Source organism: Manis javanica, chromosome 2 (genome assembly GCF_040802235.1).
Source record: "Manis javanica isolate MJ-LG chromosome 2, MJ_LKY, whole genome shotgun sequence".
Lineage (NCBI taxonomy): Eukaryota > Metazoa > Chordata > Mammalia > Pholidota > Manidae > Manis > Manis javanica.
Genome location: NC_133157.1, coordinates 5,034,037 through 5,048,252, shown reverse-complemented (window position 1 = coordinate 5,048,252; position 14,216 = coordinate 5,034,037). Strand labels below are relative to the sequence as shown.

At 37.6% G+C, this 14,216-nt stretch overlaps 1 protein-coding gene across 5 annotated transcripts in view; it reads left to right on the top strand.

Moving 5' to 3' along the window:
- Positions 1 to 14,216, top strand: part of NUP214 (nucleoporin 214) — a 103,090-nt gene that overhangs the window by 55,040 nt on the left and 33,834 nt on the right. For 4 of the 5 annotated variants that reach the window (XM_073222678.1, XM_073222676.1, XM_073222700.1 and 1 more), the window contains 4 exons: positions 6,325 to 6,400; positions 7,748 to 7,826; positions 10,496 to 10,586; positions 12,527 to 12,588. In XM_073222678.1, the coding sequence (XP_073078779.1) occupies positions 6,325 to 6,400; positions 7,748 to 7,826; positions 10,496 to 10,586; positions 12,527 to 12,588 (308 nt within the window). The remainder of the gene's footprint in view (positions 1 to 6,324; positions 6,401 to 7,747; positions 7,827 to 10,495; positions 10,587 to 12,526; positions 12,589 to 14,216) is intronic. The other variant, XM_073222683.1, reaches the window with a different exon arrangement.

Below are 14,216 nucleotides of genomic sequence, written 5' to 3'. Positions count from 1 at the left end.
AGTGACAGTGGTTAATAGTTTTCTATATTCAAGTCTTCTCTGTTCTTAATGATTTTCTGTCTTACCTGTCCCATCAGTTATTGAGAGTGGTGTTAATACTTTTGACTATAGTTGCAGATTTGCCTGTTTTCCTAGCAGTCCTGTCAGTTTTGCTTCATGTTGAAATTCTATTATTAGTTGCAACAGATGCTTAGATTTGTTATGTTCTTCTGATGATATGACCCAGTTAGCATTACAAAATGACCCTCTTAATTCATGATAAGATAAATTGCTCTGAAATCTGCTTTCTCCTGTATTAATGTAGCCAGTCCAGCTTTCTTTGTTTAGTGCTGAAGTGGTGTATCTCTATTCCATCCTTTTATTTTGAACCTATTTTGTGTCTTTATATTTACAATGGGTTTCTCATAGACAGTGTGTAGTTGGTCTTTGTTTTTTTATCCAGTCTGACAATCTTATCACTTTTAATTGGAGTGCTTTAGATCATTTAGATTATTAACATGTTTGGGTTTTAATCAAAACCCATTTGTTCTTTGTTCCATTTTCTCTCTTTTTCTGCCTTATTTTGGATTATATTTTAATGTTCCTGCTTTATCTTTCTAGTTGGCTTATTCACTATACTGCACTTTATTAAGTGGTTAAATTAAGATTTATACTATACATCTTTATCTTATATCTATCTTCAGCTGATATTACTTTAATAAAATGTTTTATAAGAATCTTTTGGGTGGTTTTTCACTTTCTTGATAGTATATTTTAAAACACTAAAGTTATTAATTTTGATGAAATTCAGTTTCTTTATTTTGTTGCTTATATTCTTGTGTTTCTCCCTTCCCCACTTTTGTGCTATTGTTGTACTTTTTTTTTTTTTGAGAGGGCATCTCTCATATTTATTGATCAAATGGTTGTTAACAACAATAAAATTCTGTATAGGGGACTCAATGCACAATCATTAATCAACCCCAAGCCTAGTTCTCAACAGTCTCCAATCTCCTGAAACATAACGAACAAGTTCTTACAGGGTGAACAGTACAAGGGCAGTCATCACAGAAACTTTTGGTTTTGATCACGCATTATGAACTATAAACAATCAGGTCAAATATGAATATTTGTTTGATTTTTATACTTGATTTATATGTGAATCCCACATTTCTCCCTTATTGTTATTATTACTATTTTTTTAAATAAAATGCTGAAGTGGTAGGTAGATGCAAGATAAAGGTAGAAAACATAGTTTAGTGCTGTAAGAGGGCAAATGTAGATGATCAGGTGTGTGTAAGTATTAATCCAAGCTAGACAAGGGCATATTGTTGTACATTTTATTTCTACCTGTGTTATAAACCCCATGATATGTTGTTTTAAAATAGTTGATTATCTTTTAAGCAGATTAAATAAGAAGATAAACATCTTTTGTTTAGTGATATAGTTATCATTTGTGGGGTTCTTCATTCTTTTGTTTAGTCCTAAGTTTCCATATGGTATGATTTTCCTTCTGCTTGAAGGGCTTTCTTTAACATTTCTTTAGGTGTGAATCTGAATTCTTCCAGGTTTTGTTTGTCTGCCAAAGTCAGTTTCATCTGTTTCTCAAAGATGTTTTCACCGAGGAACGAATTCTAGCTTGACAGTTTTTTCTTCACTGACTTAAAGATGTTGCCCCACTTGAAAAATAATAATGATCATAACCTTAAAAAAAATTCCATCCTTCTATTTTTCTTATTATAAATGTTTTTGTAGACATTACAGAAAACACAGATAGTTAAAAAGAACAAAATTAAAGTAACTTTTATTCCTACCACAAATGTTTAATCACTATTTACATGTTTATTCATCTTTATTCTGTGAAAATTTAGTTTTTTAAAGTAAAGGCTGAATACATGATGCTTTGTAACCTCCATTTTCAGCTCAATCACAAAACTTAATTGTCAACATTTTCCATATCATTATAAATTCTCCTTAACAGGATACTGTTTTCATATTTACAGTTCTTTTGCAAAGAGTTAATGCAGTTCCAACTAATATTATTTAAGTTACTTACATGGCATCTAGATATTCATTCAGGTCCTGCAGTTTGATTTAGCAGACTTTTAGATTATATTTTGGAAGATATCTGAGTCTTCAAAGACGTAAAATTTACCAATAGGGGTCAATGGTTGGCAGTTACAATCTCCATTGACAGACATAAGAAACTCCTAAAAATGAACTGATAGCTTTTTTATCTCTACTCATTGGCTGGTTTCTCTACTGATTTGGGGGATGCTCTTCTTGTATTCTTATCAACAATGATAAAATTAATTGACACATTGATATCTCTCAGATTGTCGTGTGGGACTTCTGAGGCAAAGGAGAATATGTATGTGTATATATACATGTATACATAATTTTGATAATTGCCAAATTTCTCTCAGTAGAGGTTGTATCATTTTTTTTTCAATAAACACACTTGATTTATTTTGATAAGAGGGTTAAATTTACAACTAGACTTTTACAAAAAGTTAGCATGAATACATCATTACATTTTGTGTACAGAAATATACTTCTCTGCCACTACGTAAGAAAACTAAAGAGATCATAACGTTTCATGCAATATATATATTTATATTTTTTATAACATAGACTGTGTATATTTTCATAAGTATAAATATATATAAGTATTTATATATTAAATATAAATTAACAAATATGTATAAATATATAGCTTAAATATGTATATATTTATTGTATATAATATTTAGATAAATATATATACAGTATTTAGTAGGCTTCCATTAGAAAGGTAATTTCTGACCAAAATACTCTTCATTTAAGTAACCGAATACTGTATCCTTCTAGTATTCACACTCCACCTTTGAGAAAAGCAAAGTCTGCTTAAATTGGACAGTTCCTCGTGATTTTAATATTTTCACTCCCCATGGGGGGAATAGTATATAAAGAAAACCTTCCCACTCTGTAAAGGACATTTAGAATCTTTCCTAAGTAACTCATAATCATAGTCTAGGTCAGGTCCACCTTGGGAAGGATGGTCATTCTTAGTTTTCCTTCCATTTATTAAAAAGGTCCATTCAACTTGCTATTGTCCTCTTTGTGAAATGGTTGAAAAATAAATTCAGTGTCTTAAAAGATCCTGTAGATTTGTTGTGCAAAGAATAAAAAAGTCATGAACACCATTTATTCAGCCACAGAGCCCTTTGCAGTCACTTACATTCTCAGGAGGCAATTCAGAAGCGCGTATGAGCAGGATGTCCGTGTTCAGGGTGGTTGGTGGTGCCCTGACACCTGGCTCTGCCCAGGTCGCTGGTGCCACCTGACAGTGGTGGGGTGTGAGTTCCGGGGGATCTGCAGGTCCCACATGGAGTCGCTGACATGCTGTAGGATCTCCGTCTTGCTCGCCTTGTTCTGGGCGTGCTGGCTGCAGCTCCTTGAACTTGGAGGTGCAGGCGTCCATGTGTACAGCAGGCCCGTTAGGCTGCCCACCGGGGTGTTGTCCCGGAGATGCCCAGGCTGTGGTCCAAAAGGCCCTTTTTCCTAATGAACCTCAATGGACTTGCCTACTGACTGCAGGGAAGGTGATACTGAGAAGGAGTGGGCTGCCCTGGAGCTTGCCCGCAGAATCGAGGTTGATCAGTTTATCTCCCCACATGCAGTGTATGACAATCTAGTTCCCCATATCTTTACCAAGATTGTTATCAAACTTTGAGATTACTGCCAATCTGACAGATGAAAAATGAACCGGTAGCCTTTGTTTTCAATATATTCTATTTTCTTTCTGTCTGTCCTGATTTTTGTTGTTTTTTCAGTTTCTCTAAGTAAATTGTTCTGTCTCCTTACTTGCCTCATCTTTAAATTATTACCAAAAAATATATAGTTCATTAGTTAACTTTAGTAGCTTTCACAGTTTAAATCTACTGTATTGTATGTGAATATATAAAAAGACATAATGATTGATTTACCAAAATAAAACGTAGGTCTCTTATCTTTTAAGCCCTTTAAAATGTTGAAATAGGTGAAGGAATGAGTAGTTGGCCCCTTTCATAGCAATAGGGTGAATATTTACCTTGTTAAAGCTCATTAAAGTTTAAAAGCCGCTAAGAAAGGGCTTCGGTGACATTTTAAGGCTTCACAATCTTAATTTATAATCAGCAGTTAATGCTAAGAAGGTATGGCAGAAAACAGAAAAATGACTCTTTTATGTTTAAGGCAGTGATTGAAACAGGTTTATTGTGACATTTCTTCCATGTTGATCATATTCGGTGTTTTCACCTGCAACTGCTTATTAATTTTTATTAGAGTAGTCTGGATAATGGGAAGTCAGAACATTTAGATTCTGTTGGCATTGCTTTTCCCAAGAACCTACTTTTACTGCTCTTGGTAACCTGTGACTCAGTTACACATTTCTATAGCGGTGCTTTAACATTGCCAATAATGTAAATGTTATTTGTAGATTCATGCAGTAATTATATGTCTTTTTGAAACTTTACAATGCTATTTTTTGTTGTGGTCCTCTGATTTTTGTTTTCATCCTCTGTTTTTGTTTTCAGTTGTAGAACAGAGCATGTCAAAGAGTTTCTGATGATCTCTTTCTGGACTGCATTGCTAGAAAGTAGAATACAGACATCCAAAATGTGACAGTTCTGAATTTGGCCGTACCAACTCCTCTTGAACATTTCTAGCTGTTGATTTCCATTGCGGTGGTTCATGATTGTGCACAGATGTTTGAACACGTTGACTTAGGAGTGTACTGTCCTTTTCCACTTGCTCTGGGATCGCGGTAGGTCCAGTTTAGTTGGGTTTGTTAGCTGACTGCGCTGAACAACATTTCCTTGCAGGGTTGTCATATGGCTTGCTGTGTAGGTACTGTGAATCCTGATTTTGTGTGTTTGGGGATTTAGGATTCCCAAGAGGTTTATAGCTGTGCCACAAGTTAATAGAACAATAAGTATATCACTCTGCTTCATCTATGATTTATTGTCATGTCATCACTAAACTTTGGGTGTAAAAAATGTCCTAAAATTGAATAAATCGCTGCTTTTGTTTTTGTTTCTGGCTTCTTTTTTGTTTGTCCATGAGCAAGCATAAAAGATTTTCATTTCCCTTGTGCTTCTTGTGATCTCAAACCATTCCTCTACCCAAAGCCGCTGTGTCTGCTCAGGGATTCTCAGTCCCGGCAATCTCCCCCACACATTCCTTCTCTGTGCTGGGGGTTCAGCAGAGGCAAGGGGAGCCCCTGACCTTCCTGCCTGCTCGGTAGAGCATCTCAGGAGAGCAGGGATCTGTTTCTTCCGAGAGGCAGGCACAACATTTTAGCTTCTTCTGTCTTCCATAGAAAGATAAAAGGGGTTTGTTTCATTGAAAATAACTCCATTTTTTTATCTCTTTCAATCTCGTGGTTTATTTGGGAAGGTTTCTGTGTTACTCCAGCAGAAAATCCTGAGGTGCTTATAAGACTTAAATTGTTTGATCATTTTCTTCCAGAGGCATGGGCTTATTTTTGTTCTTCCTCTTCTTTCAACTTAATTTTTTCATGAGAAAATATTAATCCTCCCTAAATCCAGAGGGAGTTCTTAAAAATAAAACCAGATCACAGCTACTGCTGCTGTATATACCAGTCAAAGTAGTGTTAGACTGAGGACAGATAAATTGATTTTTAAAATTGCTCCCAGAGGCCAAGAATTGAGCCTTCATCTCTAATGGGTAGTTTGTTTCCTCATACTTTAACACTAAGTAATTACTGAAATAAGAGTTCCCTGCATACTATGTTCCAGCTTAACAAAAAATGCTCTTTCTAGAAATAGCGGGTGCATGTTCCATACTCTAGCAGAGACGCAGGTTAGAAATGAAACAGTGGTACATTTGAATCTCTTGTGTGCTGACCTAGCAAGTGCTGGGCCCTTGGACGTGGTTGCTGTGAGAAGCAGAGATCTCTTCTTAGGGTAGCACTTTTGAGCTGTATATGGCAGCAGATCATATACATCCCATAGAACCTGTTGAAGATTTTCTTGGGCTTGGTAAAGAGAATCAGGAATTGCCCACACAGTCTGGACCTGGGGACCTGCGGACCAGGGGTGGGGAGGGCTTACTTTCCAGATAAGAAGACTTACACCTTAATAGTTATAGTTTTTTATCTTTACTGCTTTAATATTTATGCTAAAGACCCATATTTCATTTAAAGAATCTGTTCTTCAGAAAAATGTCAATGACTTTGGTTAGGGTCCCAGACATCTGAATTCTACCCCAAATTGGCATCATTTATGGTACAGAAGGTTGGCTTGAGCATGAACGTGATTCCGACCCCCATGCATTTCTCTTGAATGTCTGCTCCTTGTTTTTCAGTTCTTCAGTGCCATACTCTACAGCCAAGACATCTCACCCAGCGTTGACCCCAGTGTCTGCTAATCAGGCCAAGCAGGTAATTTACTGATTTTTGCTTTGTTAACAGTCGTGCATTGTCTGTCTTTATAACTGAAGACAGTACTGTTCTAAATCCTGACTTTGAATGAATTACAAGTCCGAAAAGACCTGTGATGCTTTCCCTAAAATTTGTGCCAGTTTTGGTATAGTAGGTCAATTAGGACCTGATACTGTCTTCATAGGCCCTTTGACATTCTACATCTAGTAAACTTGGATCATAATTCTAATACCTTATATTTGTAGGGGGTATTTGGGTTTACAGTTTACTTCCATTTAACATTATCTTAACTGTACAACAACCATCTGCAGTAGACAGGACAGGCATTTAGGTATGTTCCACTCATGAAGAAGCCGAGGCACAAGTGGCATCTGATGCAAGCTCACTAGTTAGTAAACAGTGGAGCCAGGCTGGAACTCAGGTCTTCTTGCATCTTCCTGTCACTTTTTTCACTCTACGTTTCAGTCTCTTATTTGGTGGGACCTGGGGAGCTGGTGGGGGTTCTCTTGATTTCTCCTGCAATCCCTGTTTTTCAGAGCTTGCATATCAGTGATATTTGGTATGTCTACTTTCAGGCTTTTGCCTGATAAACATTGTCTCTTACAAAAACAGATTATATTGTAAAGAGTCAAACAGCCCAGAGGAAATAGGAGATGGCTGAAAGGTAGATCAAGCTATCTCTGAAACTTTCCCTAAGAAAACTTGGTTTCTCTGCTACTCTTCTATCTCCAAGATTAGTAATTTTAGATTGTGTTTGAGACTGAACATCAAAACTTGGGTTTGGTGAATTCTCAAACGTGGCTGTCTATTCCTGAGTTTGCTGAGACTTAAGTGGCAGTTAAGCATATAGCATTTGGTCATTCTTCTCAATGTCTCCCTGTGCACCTTGGGGGGCACTTGGTAAGGCATAAGTTATTGCAAGCAGGAGTAAAGGAACATTGACAAGAGTGGATAGGTTAAATAGTTTTGCTTTTTAGAACATATTATTAATGTGTGGAGAGCCAGAACCCATTTCATTTATTTACTAATTTATTCATCTACCAAATAGTCCAAATTATGCCTTTTGTGTGGCAAGTACTGAGCTAGGCACTGAGAAAATAGCCACAAACTAGACAGGCACGACTCTGCTTTCTCGGAGCTTGCAGAGTATTCCTGTTTCCAGCCTCTGATAGGATCTTGCACATGGTAAACATTTAAAAGTATTGACTTAAGTGGAAACTTTTTAAAAAATTAAAATAAAAATGTTCATGCTTGCTTATTTTAAATTATGTTACCATTTTGCATGTTCCTTTATTCCAAAGGATGGTTAGTAGTTTCACATAAACATTTTGTGTGTGTCTGTTTCAGGGATCCCTGATAAATTCCCTAAAGCCGCCTGGGCCCGCACCAGCGTCTGGTCAGTGGTCATCTGGCGACACAGCCCCAGGTCAGTTGGCATTCTTTCTTGTTTTAGTGAAAATAAAGGTTAACGAAAGCTCCACACTAGAGGAGGATATTCTAGATCCCAGAGGCAGTTGACATAGGAAATCAAGAGATGTTCAAAGGGCCTCAGCTGGTGAAGAGTCTCCAGCAAAGTAGTGAGCCCTTCGACAGCTCTGGAGACATCTGGAATTTGAGAGCAGGAGGAGAAAAATCTTCCCTTAAGTGCTTGACCTAAAAGAAGCAGTAGTGCTGTCTTCACCCGCCTTGCCGGGCGGTCGAGGTCTGGAGACGAGTGGGCCAGAGCACTGGACTCTTCTGTTTCTGGTACTGCAGGTAATGAAAAACTCTCTTGGTTCACAGAGAGAGTTCAAAAGCCAGTAAAATATGGGAAGTAAAACATGCCTGATACAGTATAAGATCTGAGTTAGATGTAATGTCACTATCAGAAGATTTTATGGCTTTGTGTACTTCTCAGTACTCAACTCAAGCATAATTATTCATAATCATAATTAAGTTTCCACGGTCACCATGGGGCTTCTTCGCCAGGGGTTCATATTTCCCCGAGCCAATTGAAGGGGAAGAATGTTTTTTAATATGACCTAATTTTAATGTGGGGTCTTCCTCAGCACTCCCTTCTGTTGGCCCCCTTTTTATAACACACTTGATTTGGCATGTGTTATGCTCTATTTCGGGGGTCTTGTACCACCTGCAACCCTGTGTTCTTACCACTCTGGATTCTGGCTTTTATTTCAGTCCATGCCCTAAAGTGGGTCGTCAGGCAAATTCTATAGGAGACTCTGAACCCCAAACATTAGTAGCCTGCTTTCTGTGATCTCTGCTCAGTCATATGATCATTCTAACTTTCCCTGGAATCAGAAGCTTTCTGATTGGATATTGGGTTTATCTTTAGTAAATTATTCCTTATACTCAGAAGAAAGCCATTTTTGTGCAAGCCCAGGTTGTACCCTAGATCTCAGATTAATGCAGAACCCCTGTTGTTAACTGTAAGCCTTGCACAGGAAGGTGGCGTCTGATGTTCCCTGACTGGAATCTAAAGCTTTATGTTAGAAGGAAAAAAATTAGTGGAATTGTCAAAGATTTGAATCATTTAGGATTTAAGTTAAGAAATTTGTTTTCATTTCTGGCTAACATTTTAGAAAAAGTGTTTGAGAGATCATCTAACCCAGCTTCTTCTAGGTATTGCCTTGGAGAGCTTTCTCTCCCTTCCAAAGTTATGAATCGAGGCAGCCTCAGGCACTTTGCTTCATGGGTGCCTTATGCAGTTAGCGTGACTTACAAAGACATTTCTGAAATTCATCACTCAGCGATGGTTGTGAAGTTTTTTTTTTTTTCATTGCTAGATGCTTGCTTCTGTTTTTATTTGCTGGATAATCAAAAAAAAGGACTTTTTCCATTAGGAAAGTTTCCCTGAAAAATATTATTAATGAGTTTGCAAAAAATTCTTAAAAAAAAATTTCTGAAACCTTTATAGAATAGTTCCCATAACTAATTAAGAATGAGAGTGCCTTCATTGTTCTACTGATTATTACAGATCCACAAAAAAGTCTGTGGTGAAGAAATACATAGTGTAGAAAGTGAAAGCTGCCTTGTAAATACCATTTCCAGAGATGACAACTCTTAGTGATTTGATTTACATCTCTTAAGGTTACTTCATTGTTGTTTTTTAAACAAAAATGGGCACGTTCTGCGTATACTGATTTAGACCATGTATCTGCCATTCATTGTTCCCTGTCTGATCAAGCTCAACCTCATTCTTTCTCATTACAGTTTGGGACTTGCACCAGTACTCTGCTAACAGTTTAGATTGTTTCTGATTTTCTAAGATTTTAAGCAAAGCATCATTGGACACATTGGACACCCCATGTTGTGTTATAGTTGTTTTTAAAATAATTTGACTAATACCTTACCCATACTTATTCACAGACAATGTTATTTTTCTTATCGTTTGGTTTGGTTTGGTCTTTTTTAAGTGCAGTTTTCCCATTGTCCTCACCCTTTTAAAGGTAGAGGAAAGATTGAAGATAATACCCCCAAACTATTCATTGGTAATTATAGTGAAACTGAATGTGGGGAGGATGGTGGGTTAACTTTTAACTTTCTACATGTTTCTGTATTACAGCAGTCATGTGTGATTAAAAACAGAAAAAAAGAAAACAAGTATCTGATAAATACAAAAAGTGCACAATGGAAAATATGGAGATGTAGGGAGATAGCAAATAGCTCTAAAGTCACTACTCAGAAATATTTAGCATATTAACCTATTTTTCTTTTAAATCTTTTTCCTTCAGAAAAGTATGTTACTTTTCAATAATTATAAAACTACTTTTAAAGCTTTAAATTTCAACTGCATTAGAGTTGTATCTTTTCTGGAAAGGAGAGCGTATGACATGTCTTGGTTTGGAATTAACATGACAGAGCCAAAGAGCAAGTTCAGAGACCTCGGGTGCAAGTTGGTGACACGCTGTCCCCCGTCGGCTGCCGACTCACCTGTCATAGCACACAGCAAAGTCCGCAGACCCAGCACTGCTGTCTGAGCCGCACTGCGCAGTCAGTGCTGCACACAGTCATTACAAACTAGAATAGTGTTACAAACTGGAATGGTGTTTCTAATTGATTTTTTGTAATGTTCTTATTTTTTTTTCATAATTTCAGGGCCAGGGGCAGCCAAGATAGAAACAGCTGTGGCTTCTACCCCATCTGCTGTTGGGCAGCTCAGCAAGCCTTTCTCATTTTCTCCATCAGGGTCAGTGGTGAACTTGTTTTGTGGCAGATTGCCAGCAACCTTATAGATAGCTTCTCCCAATCTTACAATCAGTTAACATATTTATTTGCTTAGTCAACGTACATGAACCCAGAGTTCTTATCACCTATTTAATAATACATCTAACGGTAGTAGCAATGGCTTAGTGTCCTATGTACATCTGTTTCCCCTTTTTGATTCAGGTTTATATGTGTATTATTATATATGTACTTGCTCTGCTTTTTAGGATAACCTTCATTGTCTTTGGGTAGTGGGTCTGTATCAAATTCTGTAATTGATCTAGTTTATCACACTGAGATACTTTCATTCTGACCCCATTTGGGGACTAGATGTGACATTTGGATTGGCTTTCCTGCCCTGAGATGTCAGTATACTTCTGAGAGAAGGTAATGAAAGAAACAGTAGCCATTTGAAAATTCTGGCCTTGTACAGATGTGGGGAAATCTGTTCCTGTTTCATTTTTTGAAAGGTAATGATGACGGTGCCTGTAAAGTTGAGACATTTTGTAACAAAAGAGTCTTCTACCACTCATTCCAAGGGGAGCTTTTGGAGGGAGAATGCCTTTTCTCTGTGCTACAAGCACTCGTGTTGAAGCCTGTGAATGTTGCCAAGGCATACTCTCCCTTCAGGATGTTAGACTCTCTGTAGCTGAGATTAAAACTTGTCCAGAGATTTTTTTTTTGCCATTAAACAGTTCCACATTCAGTTCTATTAGAAAAGCCTCTTGAGCTCTTTCAGTTGATGCTGTTGTAGCTGGAATCGTATTAACCACTATCTCTTTTCCCTGATGTTAATATGTTTCTTGAATGTCCTTAAACCTAATATATTAGAGCAAAGGGGGTGTTAGAATAGAGTTTGAAGGGGGCAATTAATACATGTATTTTTTTTCTTTACTGTAAATCACTGTGTTTTATGCTTCTCAAAGATGGTTCGGGCCAAGTTTTAAGAGTTGGTCAGTGCCAGGAGTTACTGCTGCTTTTACAGATGCTAATAATTAATCTTTACTTCTGTGGACTGACACTCCTCCTGTTTTTAAAATAAGGTGAAAAGGTTTGGGTTAGTGGCTTACCTCTACTAGAATTTCTTCACCAGGGTTGAGACAAAGAGAGGGTTTTTAAAAATATAAAATGTTGACCACAGATGGTCTTTGCCCATTTGAGGAAGGCAGTCATGGATAAGAAAAACCTAAATCCTTACAATGCTTGCCTATCCCATATGCTTGGTCACTTATATTTTAAAAACCATTGTTTTAAGTTCGGTGTTTAAGCTTTTATCACCATGAATAGTCTTATTCTGACTCACACTTGTACTGTATTTTCTTCTTTGGCTGTGGTGTCTTTATTCACAGTTTAAAGAAAATATACAGAAGGAGAGAAAGGTGTTTTTGAAGCAGATTTTCCCAGCCTAAAACTGAGAGTTCTGTCCAAATGGCAGAGACAGTGGCTTCTATTTCATGCTTTCCATCATCTGCCCTGGTAGTGTGGACCTCTCCTGACATGCTGTTTGATCCTGGGCTGGCTCACAAGAGGTTCTCCCTAGTCCAGCCTGTCTTACATTGGCAGACCATCTGCTCTGGCCCCCACTCCCACGCACACATTCTTAGTGCATTTCTGCTGCTCATCCTTTGCTCTCTGGAAATAGGTTCCCTCCGAGACCTCTGCCACGGAAAGCCTAGCCATCCCACTGAGGCTTTCCCAGCTCTACCTGCTTCTTACTTCACCCGCAAGTGGCCCTTCCTCACTTAGCGATCTCAGAGCGGCTTCACTGCTTCCAAGATAGGTGCTTTTCCTCCCTGGTTTATCTTCTAGACTCTTAAATTCCTTGAAAGCAGATTATATGAATGAATTATAAAATGTAATATTAAAAGGGCAATATTGTGCCTTTGGTGTCTGATCCTTTTTAACTTCTCTTGCCTTCCTTAGGACTGGTTTTAACTTTGGGGCAGTCACACCGCCACCGTCTTCTAGTTTCACTGCCACAGCAGGTACGGCCGCCGCCTTGCATGGCATTACTCCCATGTTTCCCTTGAGCAGCTGCAGGTGCTTCTTGTACAGATGTTGGCATTTTGCTTACTGCTGAGTAGGCTTAAAGTATCTGCAGTAAGTTTGGTATTGATATTGTCCTTTAGAAATATGCCGATTTAGGAGACTGATGGTAAGGACTTCTCTCTCTCTCTTCATAATTAAGAACGAGAAGAGGATTTGCTTCTAGATGCTAGAAGCAAGGCTGTGCTTCAAATGTGAATGTTACCATGTGAATTAAAGTTCTTCCTCCATCTTTAAAAGACTGAATTCATCTTTTCCTTGATAACCTATCAGCAAACATGCCAAATCCCAATGCATGTTGTTATGTATCCATGAACTGGCATGTTTTTAATGTTTAAAAGAATTTGAGTAAAGAAGCCAAATGTATTTTTAAGTGCCTTCCAATTCTCAGTTTAAGTAATTAAGTTTATTTTTCTTTTATTTTAAAAAGAGCACTTTTATTATAAAAGTGCTATATTCTAGAACCACACCTTGTTCCCCTCTTAGAACCATTACATTTATGTGCTATTTCCTTTTAGCAATTTTGTCTTCTACTTTATTTCATTTAACAGCCTCGTGAATTTTACAGTATTATTGAAAATCCTTCATAAATGTCATTTTAATGTCTGTATAATTTCTCTTGTGGGTGTGCCACAGTTTATTTAATCATTCCCTTATTAGACATTTAGATTATCTCCAGGTCTTCCCTATAATACATAACACATGTCTATCTTTCATCTAGGCATTCAGCAGATATTTGTTGAGTGTTTTCTGTGTGCCAACCCAAGTGTAGAAGGTTGTGTTTTGTTTTTTTTTCTTCTTCTTCTTCTTTGTAAAAAAGGGATCTCCTAAAATCTCCTAGCAGACGATTAGAGAGCTAAAAGCAAGGCAGATTTCCTAAACCTAATGTGTGTGTTGCCAGTTTCATTCCTTTCTCTCTAGAGTAGTGATTTATTTATTTATTTGTTTGTTTGTTTGTTTGTTTGTTTTGGTATCATTAATCTATAATTACATGAGCAACATTATGGTTACTAGACTACCCCCATCATCAAGTCCCCCCCACATACCCCATTACAGTCACTGTCCATCAGCGTAGTAAGATGCTGTAGAACCACTACTTGTCTTCTCTGTGTTGTACAGCCCTCCCCGTGCCTTCTCCCCCACATTATGTGTGCTAATTGTAATGCCCCTTTTTCCCCCTTGTCCCTCCCTTCCCACCCATCCTCCCCAGTCCCTTTCTTGGGTTAGTCCATTCTTGGGTTCTGTGAGTCTGCTGCTGTTTTGTTCCTTCAGTTTTTTTTCTTTATTCTTATGAGAGTAGTGATTTTCAAACTGTTTTTATAATCTCTGCCCACCTAGATGTGGTGGAATAACCCTGAGGCCCACCTCCTCCCGAGGCCCATTTCTCATAGGAAAAACAACTCAGTGATATAAAAAGATTAGAGAGGACCAAAATAATAATTGCTGAAAGCCATAAATAGAATAGTAATAAAACACAGTGGTAATTCTATAAACATTATTACGAGAATAGACAACAATCCAAAACCATAAACAACACAATACAGTAACAGTGATACAAAGAGGTCTT